The sequence below is a fragment of the Podarcis tiliguerta genome (assembly GCF_965153285.1).
Source record: "Podarcis tiliguerta genome assembly, chromosome: 8".
Lineage (NCBI taxonomy): Eukaryota > Metazoa > Chordata > Lepidosauria > Squamata > Lacertidae > Podarcis > Podarcis tiliguerta.
In genome coordinates, this window is record NC_139541.1 from 62,894,368 (window position 1) to 62,906,239 (window position 11,872).

Sequence of the window (11,872 nt, forward strand, 5' to 3'; positions counted from 1 at the left end):
CATCAGTTTCTGAGCTTCTGTTCTGTCACCTACAACTCATCTTTTTTCTAAATTAAAAAGTCCCAAACGCCACAACCTTTCCTCATGGGAGAGTTGCTCCATTCCTTGATCTTTTGCCCTTTACTGAATCTTTTCCAACTCTCTAATAATACCCTTCTTCAGGCAGGTGACCAGAACTACACAGTATTTCAGGTGTGGTTGCACTATAGATCTGTGTAATGGCATTATGATATTGGCAATTTTATTTTCATTTTTGATATGGAATGTGACTGTATATTTTACTTCTGGTGTTTCCTACAGGGTATGTTGCGTATGTGGATGTTAATGGAAATCCAAACTACCAATGGCTAATTTTGCATCAAATGCTATGCTCCCCCCGCCCATCAAGATTTGTTACCAATATTTTCTCACAAAATTATATAAGGCCACCACACCCTCTCCTCCTAAATGTAGGAGACATATTTTTATAGGGTCAGGTATGGTACAGGGTAGGGAATGGTTATAGTATTTTATACTCCTTTAAATTCCAAGGGCAGCCTAAAGAATCATCATCTTTGAAAAGAGAGTTCTAGAGATTTTACCATGTCTGTTTAAAATCTGTTTATTTGTTTTTCATGTACAGGTTGAGCAGGCTAACATACTCATACAAATAATATTAATAATTAAGAGCTACAACAGTCCCCGAAAGCAACAGCTGTCCCCATAACTGCTTCTGTCAAGCTAGCTGCAAAAATTCTAAGGCATTCTCCAGCCAAAAGTCAAACCTAAGAAGCGATATACATTCTGAATTGCCAAATAGTCAGCATTTATTGTTTGTGGACCATGCCCTGACAGGGTTGAGCCTGTAAGAGCTCTTGAAGGCAGCTCCTATCCTGCCTAGGGATGTAGGGGATATCTAGATAAAGGCTGGTGGCAATACAGAGGTATGACTCTATGTCTCATTTTCCATATGGCTTTTAAGTTTGGTTTTGTTAAGTGGTGAAGAAACATAGGAGATAGGCCCTTATTAAGACTTAAAAAATATGTGTGTGAGCACACAACTATACCAGTTCTATCTCAGGCTGGCCTGCTATGAGTTATCAGAAATAGCCGTCAATGCATTGACCACAATCCGTACAGTTTCTTGTACCAAGATCCTCAGTAACATAGCTTACTTTAAATCAAGTTCTTGTATCCAAATCTTCCACCTACATCAAGCTATTGGATGCATGGGGAAGGGCGGTTCTGCAGAAGGGGTAGATTCAGGATCTAATATAAAGTAGGACTATGTGTGCTTGTTTGCAGTTAAAGATTGTTTGGCAGGACTGGGATGAGGAAACTATGGCCCTCCAGCTGTCACTAGACTACAACCACCATCCTTGACTGCTGGCTGAGGCTGATAGGAGGGAGTTTGGAATCCCAACCACATCTAGAGAGTCACACCTTCCCTAGCCCTGACTTAAGGCTACAGAAGGTGCCTGCTCCCCTAGTCCTTACTGATAACCTTATTGGATCAAGACTGGGGCAAGGAGGATAACTCAGATGTCACCTTTGTGGAGATGTCTCCTAATTCAGGCTGCCTCACGGGTTAAAACTGGAGAATGCACAAGAGATTGAAGCTGAAGTAGTGCCCAGGCCCTCTGCTGTAAAGCACCCAGCCTACACTAGACCTTTTCTTCACTACCTACTCTGGTCTTATTTTCATGTCCACATATTTATAAGAGTAATGATAACCCTTCCCAGCAGCCCAGTTGATGCCATTGGCATAAGAGCTGTGTTCGCCTTTGAGATAGAGCCCATTGAGGTTAGAATGATGACAATCCCCATACCACCATGCACCCGTGTAGACTTCTGCGCAGCTGGAGACACTGTTGTCATTATCTTTGTCCCGCGTTGAAAATGGCATGTTGTCGTGCACAGATAGAGAATCTCCTGGGGAGGTAGAATGTAAAGGCAGGTCTTGAATTTACTTGGCATACATAAGGAAGGCTTCTTTTTTATACAAGGCTCAGGTGGGATCTGCAACAAATTGTTGCTGTACATCCTCATTCTGTAACAGAAGTGCTTCTATTTTGGGGTCCCAGGTAGCCAGCCACACCTCCCTCTGGGAGACTGTAAAATAAATTGTAACAGGCCAATGCAACCTCTCCTCAGTTTTCCATTTTTAAACATTCCAAGGCACCTGGTGATCACCAAAATCCACTCCCTACACCGCTTGCCTTCCATTGGACTTCATAGTTATGGTGCCTGCTGCACTGCCCCAAAAGCTCTGTGCCCCGTGCGACCGAACCGGTCATGCTCTCTTCGATCCACATTTGCTGAGCTCATTATTAAGAGGGAGTGAAAGAGACTCTGATTATATACACAAAACTACTGAGACATGGGTCAGAGGTAGAACCAATAGCTTTGATATAGTCTTACACAGGACTGAAGGATAAACTGTTGTGGAATATGGTATCTATGTCAAAATAATTTGCATAAACATGATAGATGTTTGTCCATGGATGAAAGAACTTGCCCATTTTACTAGCTGAGTAGACCCAGTGTGGTTCTCCCAGTAACTCACCCATGTCACCACTGGAGTAAGAGCCCAGGGTCAATGTGTAGTTGTCATTTTCACTCAGGACTTTGAAGCTTGTATACAGGGCAAAAGTTTTGACTTTGGCAAAGTCCTCGGCATCAACCCTCAGTTGGTGTGTCCCTAATCAGAAACACAAAAAGTCACTGGAAGCATGAAGTGGGTTTGTTGCACAAGCCCTCCCAATCATCTATTATTATGCAACCCGAATTTGCTAGGATGTGATTGAATCCCAGTCAGTCTGGAAGCATCCGGATAGGGTTGTCAGAGTCGAGAGAGGACAGGAATACCTGTAGCAAAAGGGAGCCTTTTGGTAAATATGGGTTCTTCTCACAGGAGATGCTAAGGCACATGAGTTCTATACTCCAGTCATCAACTGGAAACACAAAAACTGCCTTACCCGAACTAGTGAGAACATGGATGTTGTCGTTGCCCAGCCAGAACTCAGATGCTCGGTTCCCAAACCCCCTCTTGTAGGACTCCCAGCCACGGTAGAAATCTACTGATCCATCCTGTCTCCTCTGGAACACCTGGGAAGATGACAGGCCAAGCTTTCTCTTGAAGCCATACTTTTCAGAAACAAACGAAGCCTTTTTTTTTCTTTTACAAGCCTTTCTAGATGGATGAAAAGGTCTCTGCCTCAGGTGTTCCTTTTGTATTGTTATTAGTGCTGGTGGGTAGGTGTGGCTCGGGGACAGTTCTGAGTGCCAAATGGAGAGGCACGGAAGGCCACATTTGGCCTTCAGGCTAGAGTAGAGGCAGCCTGGCAAAGAGGCAAGGTGAAGCAGCCGCCTTGGTGGTGGAAGCCATAGTGCTGCTTTCAGGAGAGATCTTGTCTCTTCAGCTTTTCAGGTAAGGGGGAGGGACATGGTGGCACATTCATATTTCACCTTAGGCAGTGAATGGGATGTGCGACGGTCCCTGGGCTGGAGATTTCCTGTTCCCACCCTAGAGCTTCTCACAGTTTGGCACTTGAGTTCCATCCATGAATATCTCTGTAGACCTCCTATGTAGTGTAAGGTAGATGCACATGGAGGAGGGCAGCTATTGGTGACCTTCATTCATGACAGGAATGGGCTTAATCTCCAGAATCACTGGACCCTTAACTACAATAACAATACAGTGGTACCTCGGGTTACATACGCTTCAGGTTACAGACTCCGCTAACCCAGAAATAGTATCTCGGGTTAAGAACTTTGCTTCAGGATGAGAACAGAAATTGTGCTCCGGCGGCAGTGGGAGGCCCCATTAGCTAAAGTGGTGCTTCAGGTTAAGAACAGTTTCAGGTTAAGAATGGACCTCCGTAACGAATTAAGTACTTAACCCGAGGTACCACTGTACCAACAAAAAACCCAGCTTTTTCTGTAACATCTTTTTGGCCAGTGATGAAAGAAGACCAATTTAATCCCCAGTGACCCATCTTATTGTATTCAGTATAGTGAGATGCCATACAGTTTTACTGCTGTTCATGTTTAACAAGCATCTATTGCCAGAATTGTTCTAGGTGCCCAATGGAAATGACATAGATTCCTCAGGCACAGAGTGAGCACCATGGCCACAGTCTTCTTTCTAGAGCAGGGATGGGGCATCTGTGGCCTTCCAGGTGTTGTTGGACTCCAAGTCCCATCAGCCCCAGCCAGCGTAGCCAACAGTCAGGACCCACCTTGGTTGTGAGTCCTAGAAGACCTTTTCCACTTGGCCTGGGAGAGGGGGGCCCTGACTGACTCCAGCTTCAAAAAGCTAAGAACAGACTCTTGGGCCGAGATATTGTTTAGGGGGGTTGTTGTGGGGGGGTTGTTGCTGTTTTTGATATATTTTGTATCTTTGTTTTTTAGATCTTATGGTTTATGTGGAGATTGTTTTTCAATTTGTGTACATCAAGATGCTCTATTTATTGTTGATGACTACTTTCGTTATCACCTCATGAGAAGAGAAGAAGAAGAAGAAGAAGAAGAAGAAGAAGAAGAAGAGGAGGAGGAGTTTGGATTTGATATCCCGCTTTATCACTACCCGAAGGAGTCTCAAAGCGGCTAACATTCTCCTTTCCCTTCCTCCCCCACAACAAACACTCTGTGAGGTGAGTGGGGCTGAGAGACTTCAGAGAAGTGTGACTAGCCCAAGGTCACCCAGCAGCTGCATGTGGAGGAGCGGAGACACGAACCCGGTTCCCTAGATTACGAGACTACCGCTCTTAACCACTACACCACACTGGCTCTCTCCATTGAGAAGACTCAATGGAAAGACCCTGATGTTGGGAAAGATGGAGGGCACAAGGAGAAGGGGACGACAGAGGACGAGATGGTTAGACAGTGTTCTTGAAGCTACAAACATGAATCTGACCAAACTGCGGGTGGCAGTGGAAGACAGGAGTGCCTGGCGTGCTCTGGTCCATGGGGTCACGAAGAGTCGGACACGACTGAACAACTAAACAACAACTTTCGTTATATTCGTTGATGACTATATTTCGTTATATTTGTTATATTTGTAGTCCATCAACATTTGGAGGGCTTGTTTTAGAGCAGGCACCCCCAAACTCGGCCCAACAGCTGTTTTGGGACTACAATTCCCATCATCCTTGACCACGGGTCCTATTAGAAGAAGAAGAAGAGGAGGAGGAGTTTGGATTTGATATCCCGCTTTATCACTACCCGAAGGAGTCAAAGCAGCTAACAGTCTCCTTTCCCTTCCTCCCCCACAACAAACACCCTGTGAGGTGAGTGAGGCTGAGAGACTTCAGAGAAGTGTGACTAGCCCAAGGTCACCCAGAAGCTGCATGTGGAGGAGCGGGGACGCGAACCTGTTTCACCAGATTACGAGTCCACCTCTCTTAACCACTACACCACACTGACTCCCACTGTTAGCTAGGGATGATGGGAGTTGTCCCAAAACAGCTGGAGAGCCGAGTTTGGGGATGCCTGCTTTAGAGCTATCAGGCAGGTTGCTCAGGGGCAGCAAGACTCACCAGCCAGCCTCCTCCATCAGTCTCCATGTCGCAGAAGACAGCCAGTGTTTTCTTAGCTGTGGGGAAGATGGTGTACCACCCACTTAGGGTCTCGCCCTGGTCTAGAAGCTCTTTGCAGTTCTTGGCTCTTGGGCCTTCTCAAAAAACAAGGAGATTTATGTCAGGCCAACAAGCCATCTGATGAGCAGATGCCTCTCACTGACTTGTGCTTAACTCCCACTGAAGAAATGTGAATAGCTGCTATCTTGTAATCTCAAAGGCTAATTGCCACTATATGGATTGTGTGGGTAGGCATGCATGTATGCACACCTAGGCTGCGTACATACTCTACCTTGCAGCACATTCAAAGCACATGATTTCCTTCAAATAATTCTGGACACTGTCTTCTGTTAAGGGCTGCTGGCAATTGTTACTCTGCAAGGGGTCAACTACAGTGCCCAGAATTCTTTGAAGCAAATCAAACCATTGGTCCATGTAGTTTAGTATTTTCTACATCACCCATCTCCAACCTGGTGCCCACCAGATGGACCAACTCCCATCAGCCTCTGCCACCACGGCATACGTATGATCAGAGATGACAGGAGCAGTAGTCAAAACATTTGAAAGGCACCAGGTTGTTGGAGGCTGATCTACGTACAGTGACTAGCATATGCTCTTTTCTGGAAAAAGAGTCTTTTCCAGGCTTACCTGGAGATGCCAGGGACTGAACCTGGGACTTTTCACATGCAAAGCAGGTGTTATGAATTATGGCCTGTGCACAAATTAGGAATGTAGGAAGCTGCCTTATCCCAGGTCTGACTATTTGTTCCTACAGCCCAGTATTTTCTATTAAGCTTCCCAGAGTCTTGGGCAGAAAGCCCTTCCTTTCATACTTTTTTATTGTCAATTAATGGTGATTCTGTTTATGGTGGTGTGATCCTGCTTTAAATGCATGGTGCAGATAGGGCATAAGCATGGCTTGGATGAGGAAAGGCTCTACCTTGTTGCTGGGAGCTGCCTCCACAGTCCAAAGCACAAGCTTCTCCTATAGGGGGTGGAAAACAAACAGCCTTTGGTTAGTGAGGTCAGTGTGAGGGTCACATGTAGCTAGCACTCACTTCAAATGCAGTAAAGGAAAGAGTTTAACCATAACCCTGGCTTCAGACCACATGCTAAGCCAGACCTTGGCTTAGCTGTTGTGCTGTACTGAGTTTAAAGGAGCAGGGAGGTACAATCTTCTCCTGAGAAACAACACGTTCACATGTTTGGCTAAACCATGGTTTGGCTTAGTGTCACCTGCAAATGCCAGCCCATTTATTTATTTACTGCCATTTATGAATCGCTTCCCGTAAGGTATCTCAAAGCAATTTCACAGCAAAAGCACAAACAATAACAACAATTAAAAAACGGTTCCAGATATAAAAACAAATCCACATGTGAAAAGAATCTTAAACTCAAGATGTGACGTTTAGCATGTGATTGGTCCTTGTGTGCTGGTGGATCCTGCTGCACCCACTTTCTTTAGTAAAGAACTGCAAGGCTGTGAACAGTTTAGATTGTGACCACCACAGGGCTGGAAGGCTTTAAAAGAAGATTGAACAAATTCTAATCCTTTTCCCACCTCGTCTTCTTGTTTATCTAAATATTTAATTCTTCCTCTCTTTACCTCTTGTTATAACTTACACTGCTATAACTACTCACACCCTGCTAGGTTAATTATCTTGTTATAATGATTTTTCATATATTCTATATATAACTTCCAGTTTTTTGTCATCTCTATTTCTTATTCTATTTGTAGAATAGCCACCAGCTCCAACAATTTGTGATGCCACTCATCTTTTGTTGGCACTGCGTCCGTTTCCCACTTTTGTGCCAGTAAAATCAGAGCAGCAATGGTGGCATATGGCAACAGACTCATTTGATTCTTTGGGGCTTCAGACATTGTTATGCCCAGGAGGAAGGGAAGGATCTTGTAAACATTTTTTTGAGCTCGTTATAAATTGTTTCCCAGGATTCTTTACTCACACTGTAAGACCACCACATGTGGTAACTTGTTCCTACTGTTTTTTGTGTTTTTTTTTTACACTTCCAGCATTTATCACTCTGTGATTTAAGCATCTTTGCCAACCTATTTGGTGCCAAGTACCACCTGTGAACCATCTTTAGATTGTTTTCCTTTAAAGTACAGCATGACGGAAATTTCAAGTTGTTTGTCCATAGACGTTGCCATAAGTTTAAATCAGTATTGTGTCCCACATCCCTAGCCCAACTAATCATAGATGACTTGACCAACTCCTCCTTTGTATCCCATTCAAGTAATAATTTGTACATTTTAGAAAGAATTTTAACCTTGGAACCTAATAAATCCCTTTCGAATTGTGATTGCTGATCTGCAAAACACTGGTTTGTTATCTATCTTAAACCTAGCATTGAGCTGATGATAACTTAGCCAGTCCATCACTTTAGAAGCAGTGATGCTTTTGAATGGCAGTTCCCAGAAACCACTGGGTTTCCCACAAGCACCTTGGTGGCCACTGAGAGAACAGGGTGCTGGACTAGATGGGCCATTGGCAGGCTCTTCTCAGGTTCTGTCAAAGTTCTTGAACCCCTTGACTGTCCTGATCTGGATCTCTCCCCGTTCTTGCTGTCTGCATGGGGAGGGAAATTCCCACGGATACCAAAGAAAAAAATAGCAAGTCCAGGACCCCTACAATGCAGACTAGAACCACGGTTATGGTGAAGGGTTAAACCCCTCTCCACCTTGTGCTGCAGTCCTAATTAAGGGCACGCACACACACAACCACCACCAATTTTGAAAAGAAAAAACAAACCAGGGCCAATCATCCTATCTAGTTTGGTCCACAGAGTTAGAAGAAATGCTTCTTGTACCTTTGTCTCCTTTGGGCCCAGCTTTTCCATGCTCTCCAGGGGAGCCCTTCTCACCTGAATGAAAGAGAAGGGTTTTATGTATGTATTTAAGTGGAGCATTTCTAACCCGCTCGTCAGTTGAAAAGTCTCCCAGAGCAGCTTTCGCAGAATCAGCTAAAACAAGGCAGTCTCTGCTCACAGGCTCAGCTCACACCCTACAAGAGGCAACACAAAAGGAAAACAGGAGGAGGAAGGAAGAGGGGGTGGAAAGCAAATTCGGGCATCAGTTCTTAAATAGTAGCTCATATAAAGACCACCAGGAATGAAAAAGCCCTAGATTAATTGGGGGCCAGCATACTTGAAGTAGCGCCTCTCCCAGGAATATACCAGTCCTAGTTTTGAGATCTGCCCTGCCAATAGTTCAACCCAGTGCTGTTTTCTAAAAAAAATGTTTAGGGGTACTTTCATTTTCCTACTCCTATTGAAATACTGCTCCTCAATGAGGCCAAACTTAGATTCACAAAATGTTTAGGGGTATGGGTACCCCTGTGTACCCCCAGAAAAAAACCAAACTGGTTCCACCTTTAACTACGGCTCGTGTCACAGTGACTCATAGCAGGGCCTTCTCAGTCACGGCTCCCTAACTGTTGGAATCCCCTCCCAGCAGAGATGCATTATCTCCCCATATATCAGAGTTGGGAGTCAAACAAGATCAGGAGGGCACAGCATTGGCCACCCAACAACTCCACACTGAGATCGGACAGAGGAGGGTAAATGAGCTCTTCTGAGTTCATTCTGAAGCAAGAAATTCTGGAAAGGGGAAATTATTGCTGTAGAAGAAGGGGTAGTCTAAGTGGTGTTTCCCATCTTTTGAGGGTGCTACTTTTGATGGTGACTGTGCTAAGCATAAACAACAGAAGAGTCCAGCTGGTTCTACATCTGTGAGGTTTGGTGGTTGGAGTGCCAATCTAGAACCCAGACGACCAGAGTTCAAATCCCCATTTCACCATGCCCACTGAGTGACCTTGGGGGCAGTCAGTGCCTCTCAGCCTAATTCATTTCACAAGGTTAATGTGGGGATTAAATGAGGTGGGGGAGAAACAGGGATGCCACCTTTAGCACCTTGGAGAAAGAGGTGGGATAGAAATGCAAACAACAAAAGCAACACTTCAATTGGGACATGCAAGGGGGAGTGGCCTCCTCCACCTGGATATTGATGGGGTCCTCTTACCAGGGGGCCCCAAAGGGCCAGGATCTCCCTTAGCTCCAGGTGATCCAATTGTTCCTGGTATGCCAGGGATCCCGGGAGTCCCAGGCTGGCCTTGGAAAAAGAATTTCTTGTCTGGCCCACACTCAGACAGCCCTTTTAGCTCTGGAAAACAAAAATGACGCAGTGATTCAAACAGGGTTCTAGGGCCACAGCGTTCTGAGAACTTGACGGTCACAAGGCAAAGTTTTCTGTTTCCCGGCAGGATCCTGTGCATTCAAGATCAGGAGCCATTCAAGGTCAGAGCTGCCGCTATACTCCAGCACAACTTGAGAGCCACTTTCCTTCAAGTTAACCTGCTAGGGGCCACATTTCAGGGGTGGGCAGAGCAATGAATGTGAATTGTACCTTTATATGGTAGCTACCTTGTACACATGCTCACAGATCCCTCTTGATCCAAGCCAATGGGTACTTATCTTGAAGTACACTTTTCAGCCAGGCCAAAGCTCTCAAGGAAGGTGCAAGGCAGGACTGGTGAGGGGGTGTTGCCTAATACAGCATCTCTTTGTTATTCAGGTGCAGGTGTCCCTGCTTGTACCTATACACTGAAATTCAGTTTCGGGCTAGATGCTTTTGTTTTACAGGACCAATTCAAGGTGTTAGCGTTTAAAGCCCTGAACAAATCAGGTCACAAATATCTGAAAGACCACCTTCTTTACTACAGACCTCCCCCCCCCCCCGGGTGTTTGATCAGCAGAGGGTCCCCTCTTGCTTGTTCCACCACCCTCAAAAGCTGAGGGGTGGCTGCCCAGGAGAAGGCACTATGTCGCAGTCCCCAAGTTGTAGAACTCTCTCCCCACAGAGCTGTATTCACTACACAGCTTTGGGGGAATGCTAGAGAGGCAACTTTCACATGGGAGAAGCATATTTTCAGGATCCAACCTCTTTTAATGATTGTATTTTTTTGGTAACTTCCTTTTTAAAAAAGCACTGTGTTTACTGTGTTGGTATCTTTCAGACACAATATCCTGGAATTATCTGTTTCTGCATCCTGGGTTTTGGAATTCCGCCCCTACAATTCACTGATTCTATGCTGTGTTTTAATTTGTAGCAACCCAACCTAGGATCTCAGGGTGAAGTACAGGTAATAATATAATTTTTATTTATGAGGGCTCATCAATTCCATCCCAAAAGCTTGTCAGCTGACCACAACACTACTGCCTCAGCTACAAGGCAATTGACAGGCACTGCTATTTTTAATTCCGGCGAAGTCACTGCAAATGGACTCTGACATGTCAAACAAGCCTTGTCGAGATCATACCCTTCAGTGTGTGACAGATGAAATTAGGGACACTTCTAGATATGCCCAGTGGGTAGATCCTGGTGAATCACTGGGCACAGCCAGCGCATCTTAGCTAGCCCCACCCAGGGCAATTAAGGATGTGCCAGACCTCCGCCTGCAGCATTCTAGCATCAGGGCTGTGCCCATGCAAAACAATGAAATTAAAGATGCTCTGGAGACAAGGATTCTGAACCATGTTAGCAAGACTGGTTGCTGGCTATTCACTGGAGAGGTAAAGGGGTAGCTAACCCCCAGCTCAAGAATCTGATCCATCCACCACCAAGCAAAGTTTCTTTGCACTCTCACTCATTTTGGCAGTGCTGTGTGCATACATATGCGCGCGCACACACACACACACACACTGCTGTCTATACAGAGAGCCTGATGGGGATGGAAATCACCCCATTGCCAGTCCTCCGATAAATCGGCTAAGGAAAGAATGTAGCTCAGTGGGACAGCACCTGCTTTGCATGCAAAAGGTCCCAGGTTCAGTTTCCAGCATCTCCAGGTGGGTCTAGGAGAGACTCCTTGCCTAAACCCCCCTAGAGCATCTTTGAAAACAAGACTGAGCTAGATGGACCAATGGTCTGTCTTGGTTTAAGGCAGCTTCTGTCATCACAGAAGAGCCCGATGAAGGCTGGCGCTGAGCATTTGCCATTTCTACAAACATCTCTTGCCCCCTTCCAAGTCACACTCACGTGCACAGCAGCTAGTTTCCGGCTCCTCTGCCAAGCCGCCCTTTATAGATGCAGCAATGAAGGTCAACTGAGTTAAGAAAAGGCTCATCCAGGTTGCCATCTTGTCCTTTGGCAGCCGCCTCCGGTGCTCATCCAGCCACTTTTTAAAGCTAGGACTGCTTTGTCCCTTAAATGCTTTCCATTGCGCAAGCAGGCGGAAGGAGGCGGAGAATACCAAAGTCCTCCCAGTTGCGTAATCAATCAGTGTTCCTGGGTCTGC

The 11,872-nt window shown here is 45.5% G+C and overlaps 1 protein-coding gene across 6 annotated transcripts; it reads right to left on the minus strand.

Annotated features, from left to right (window-relative positions):
- Nucleotides 1-585: 585 nt before the first annotated feature.
- On the minus strand, nt 586-11,807 carry LOC310684553 (veficolin-1-like). 6 transcript variants are annotated; one of them, XM_083455878.1, is made up of 8 exons: nt 11,614-11,807; nt 9,598-9,738; nt 8,388-8,441; nt 6,499-6,543; nt 5,520-5,653; nt 2,958-3,087; nt 2,546-2,680; nt 586-1,911 (listed from the first exon to the last, which is right to left on the minus strand). In XM_083455878.1, exons 1-8 carry the CDS (start codon nt 11,711-11,713, stop codon nt 1,664-1,666), a joined length of 987 nt encoding a protein of 328 aa, XP_083312004.1. In that variant the 5' UTR covers nt 11,714-11,807; the 3' UTR covers nt 586-1,663. The 6 variants fall into 6 exon arrangements, with proteins under 6 accessions (XP_083312004.1, XP_083312008.1, XP_083312003.1 ...); XM_083455882.1 differs by having other exon boundaries at nt 586-2,091; nt 11,614-11,799; XM_083455877.1 differs by having other exon boundaries at nt 5,520-5,656; nt 11,614-11,799.
- Between the last annotated feature and the right edge of the window lie 65 nt (nt 11,808-11,872).

Coding starts and splice junctions, on each gene's coding strand:
- LOC310684553 (XM_083455877.1), bottom strand. CDS start 11,713: ATGGCAACCTGGATGAGCCTTTTCTTAACTCAGTTGACCTTCATTGCT. Junction 5,657..6,498: donor AGGCAGCTCCCAGCAACAAG/GTAGAGCCTTTC, acceptor TTGTTTTTTGAG/AAGGCCCAAGAGCCAAGAAC. Junction 2,681..2,957: donor CCATGTTCTCACTAGTTCGG/GTAAGGCAGTTT, acceptor GTTTCTGATTAG/GGACACACCAACTGAGGGTT.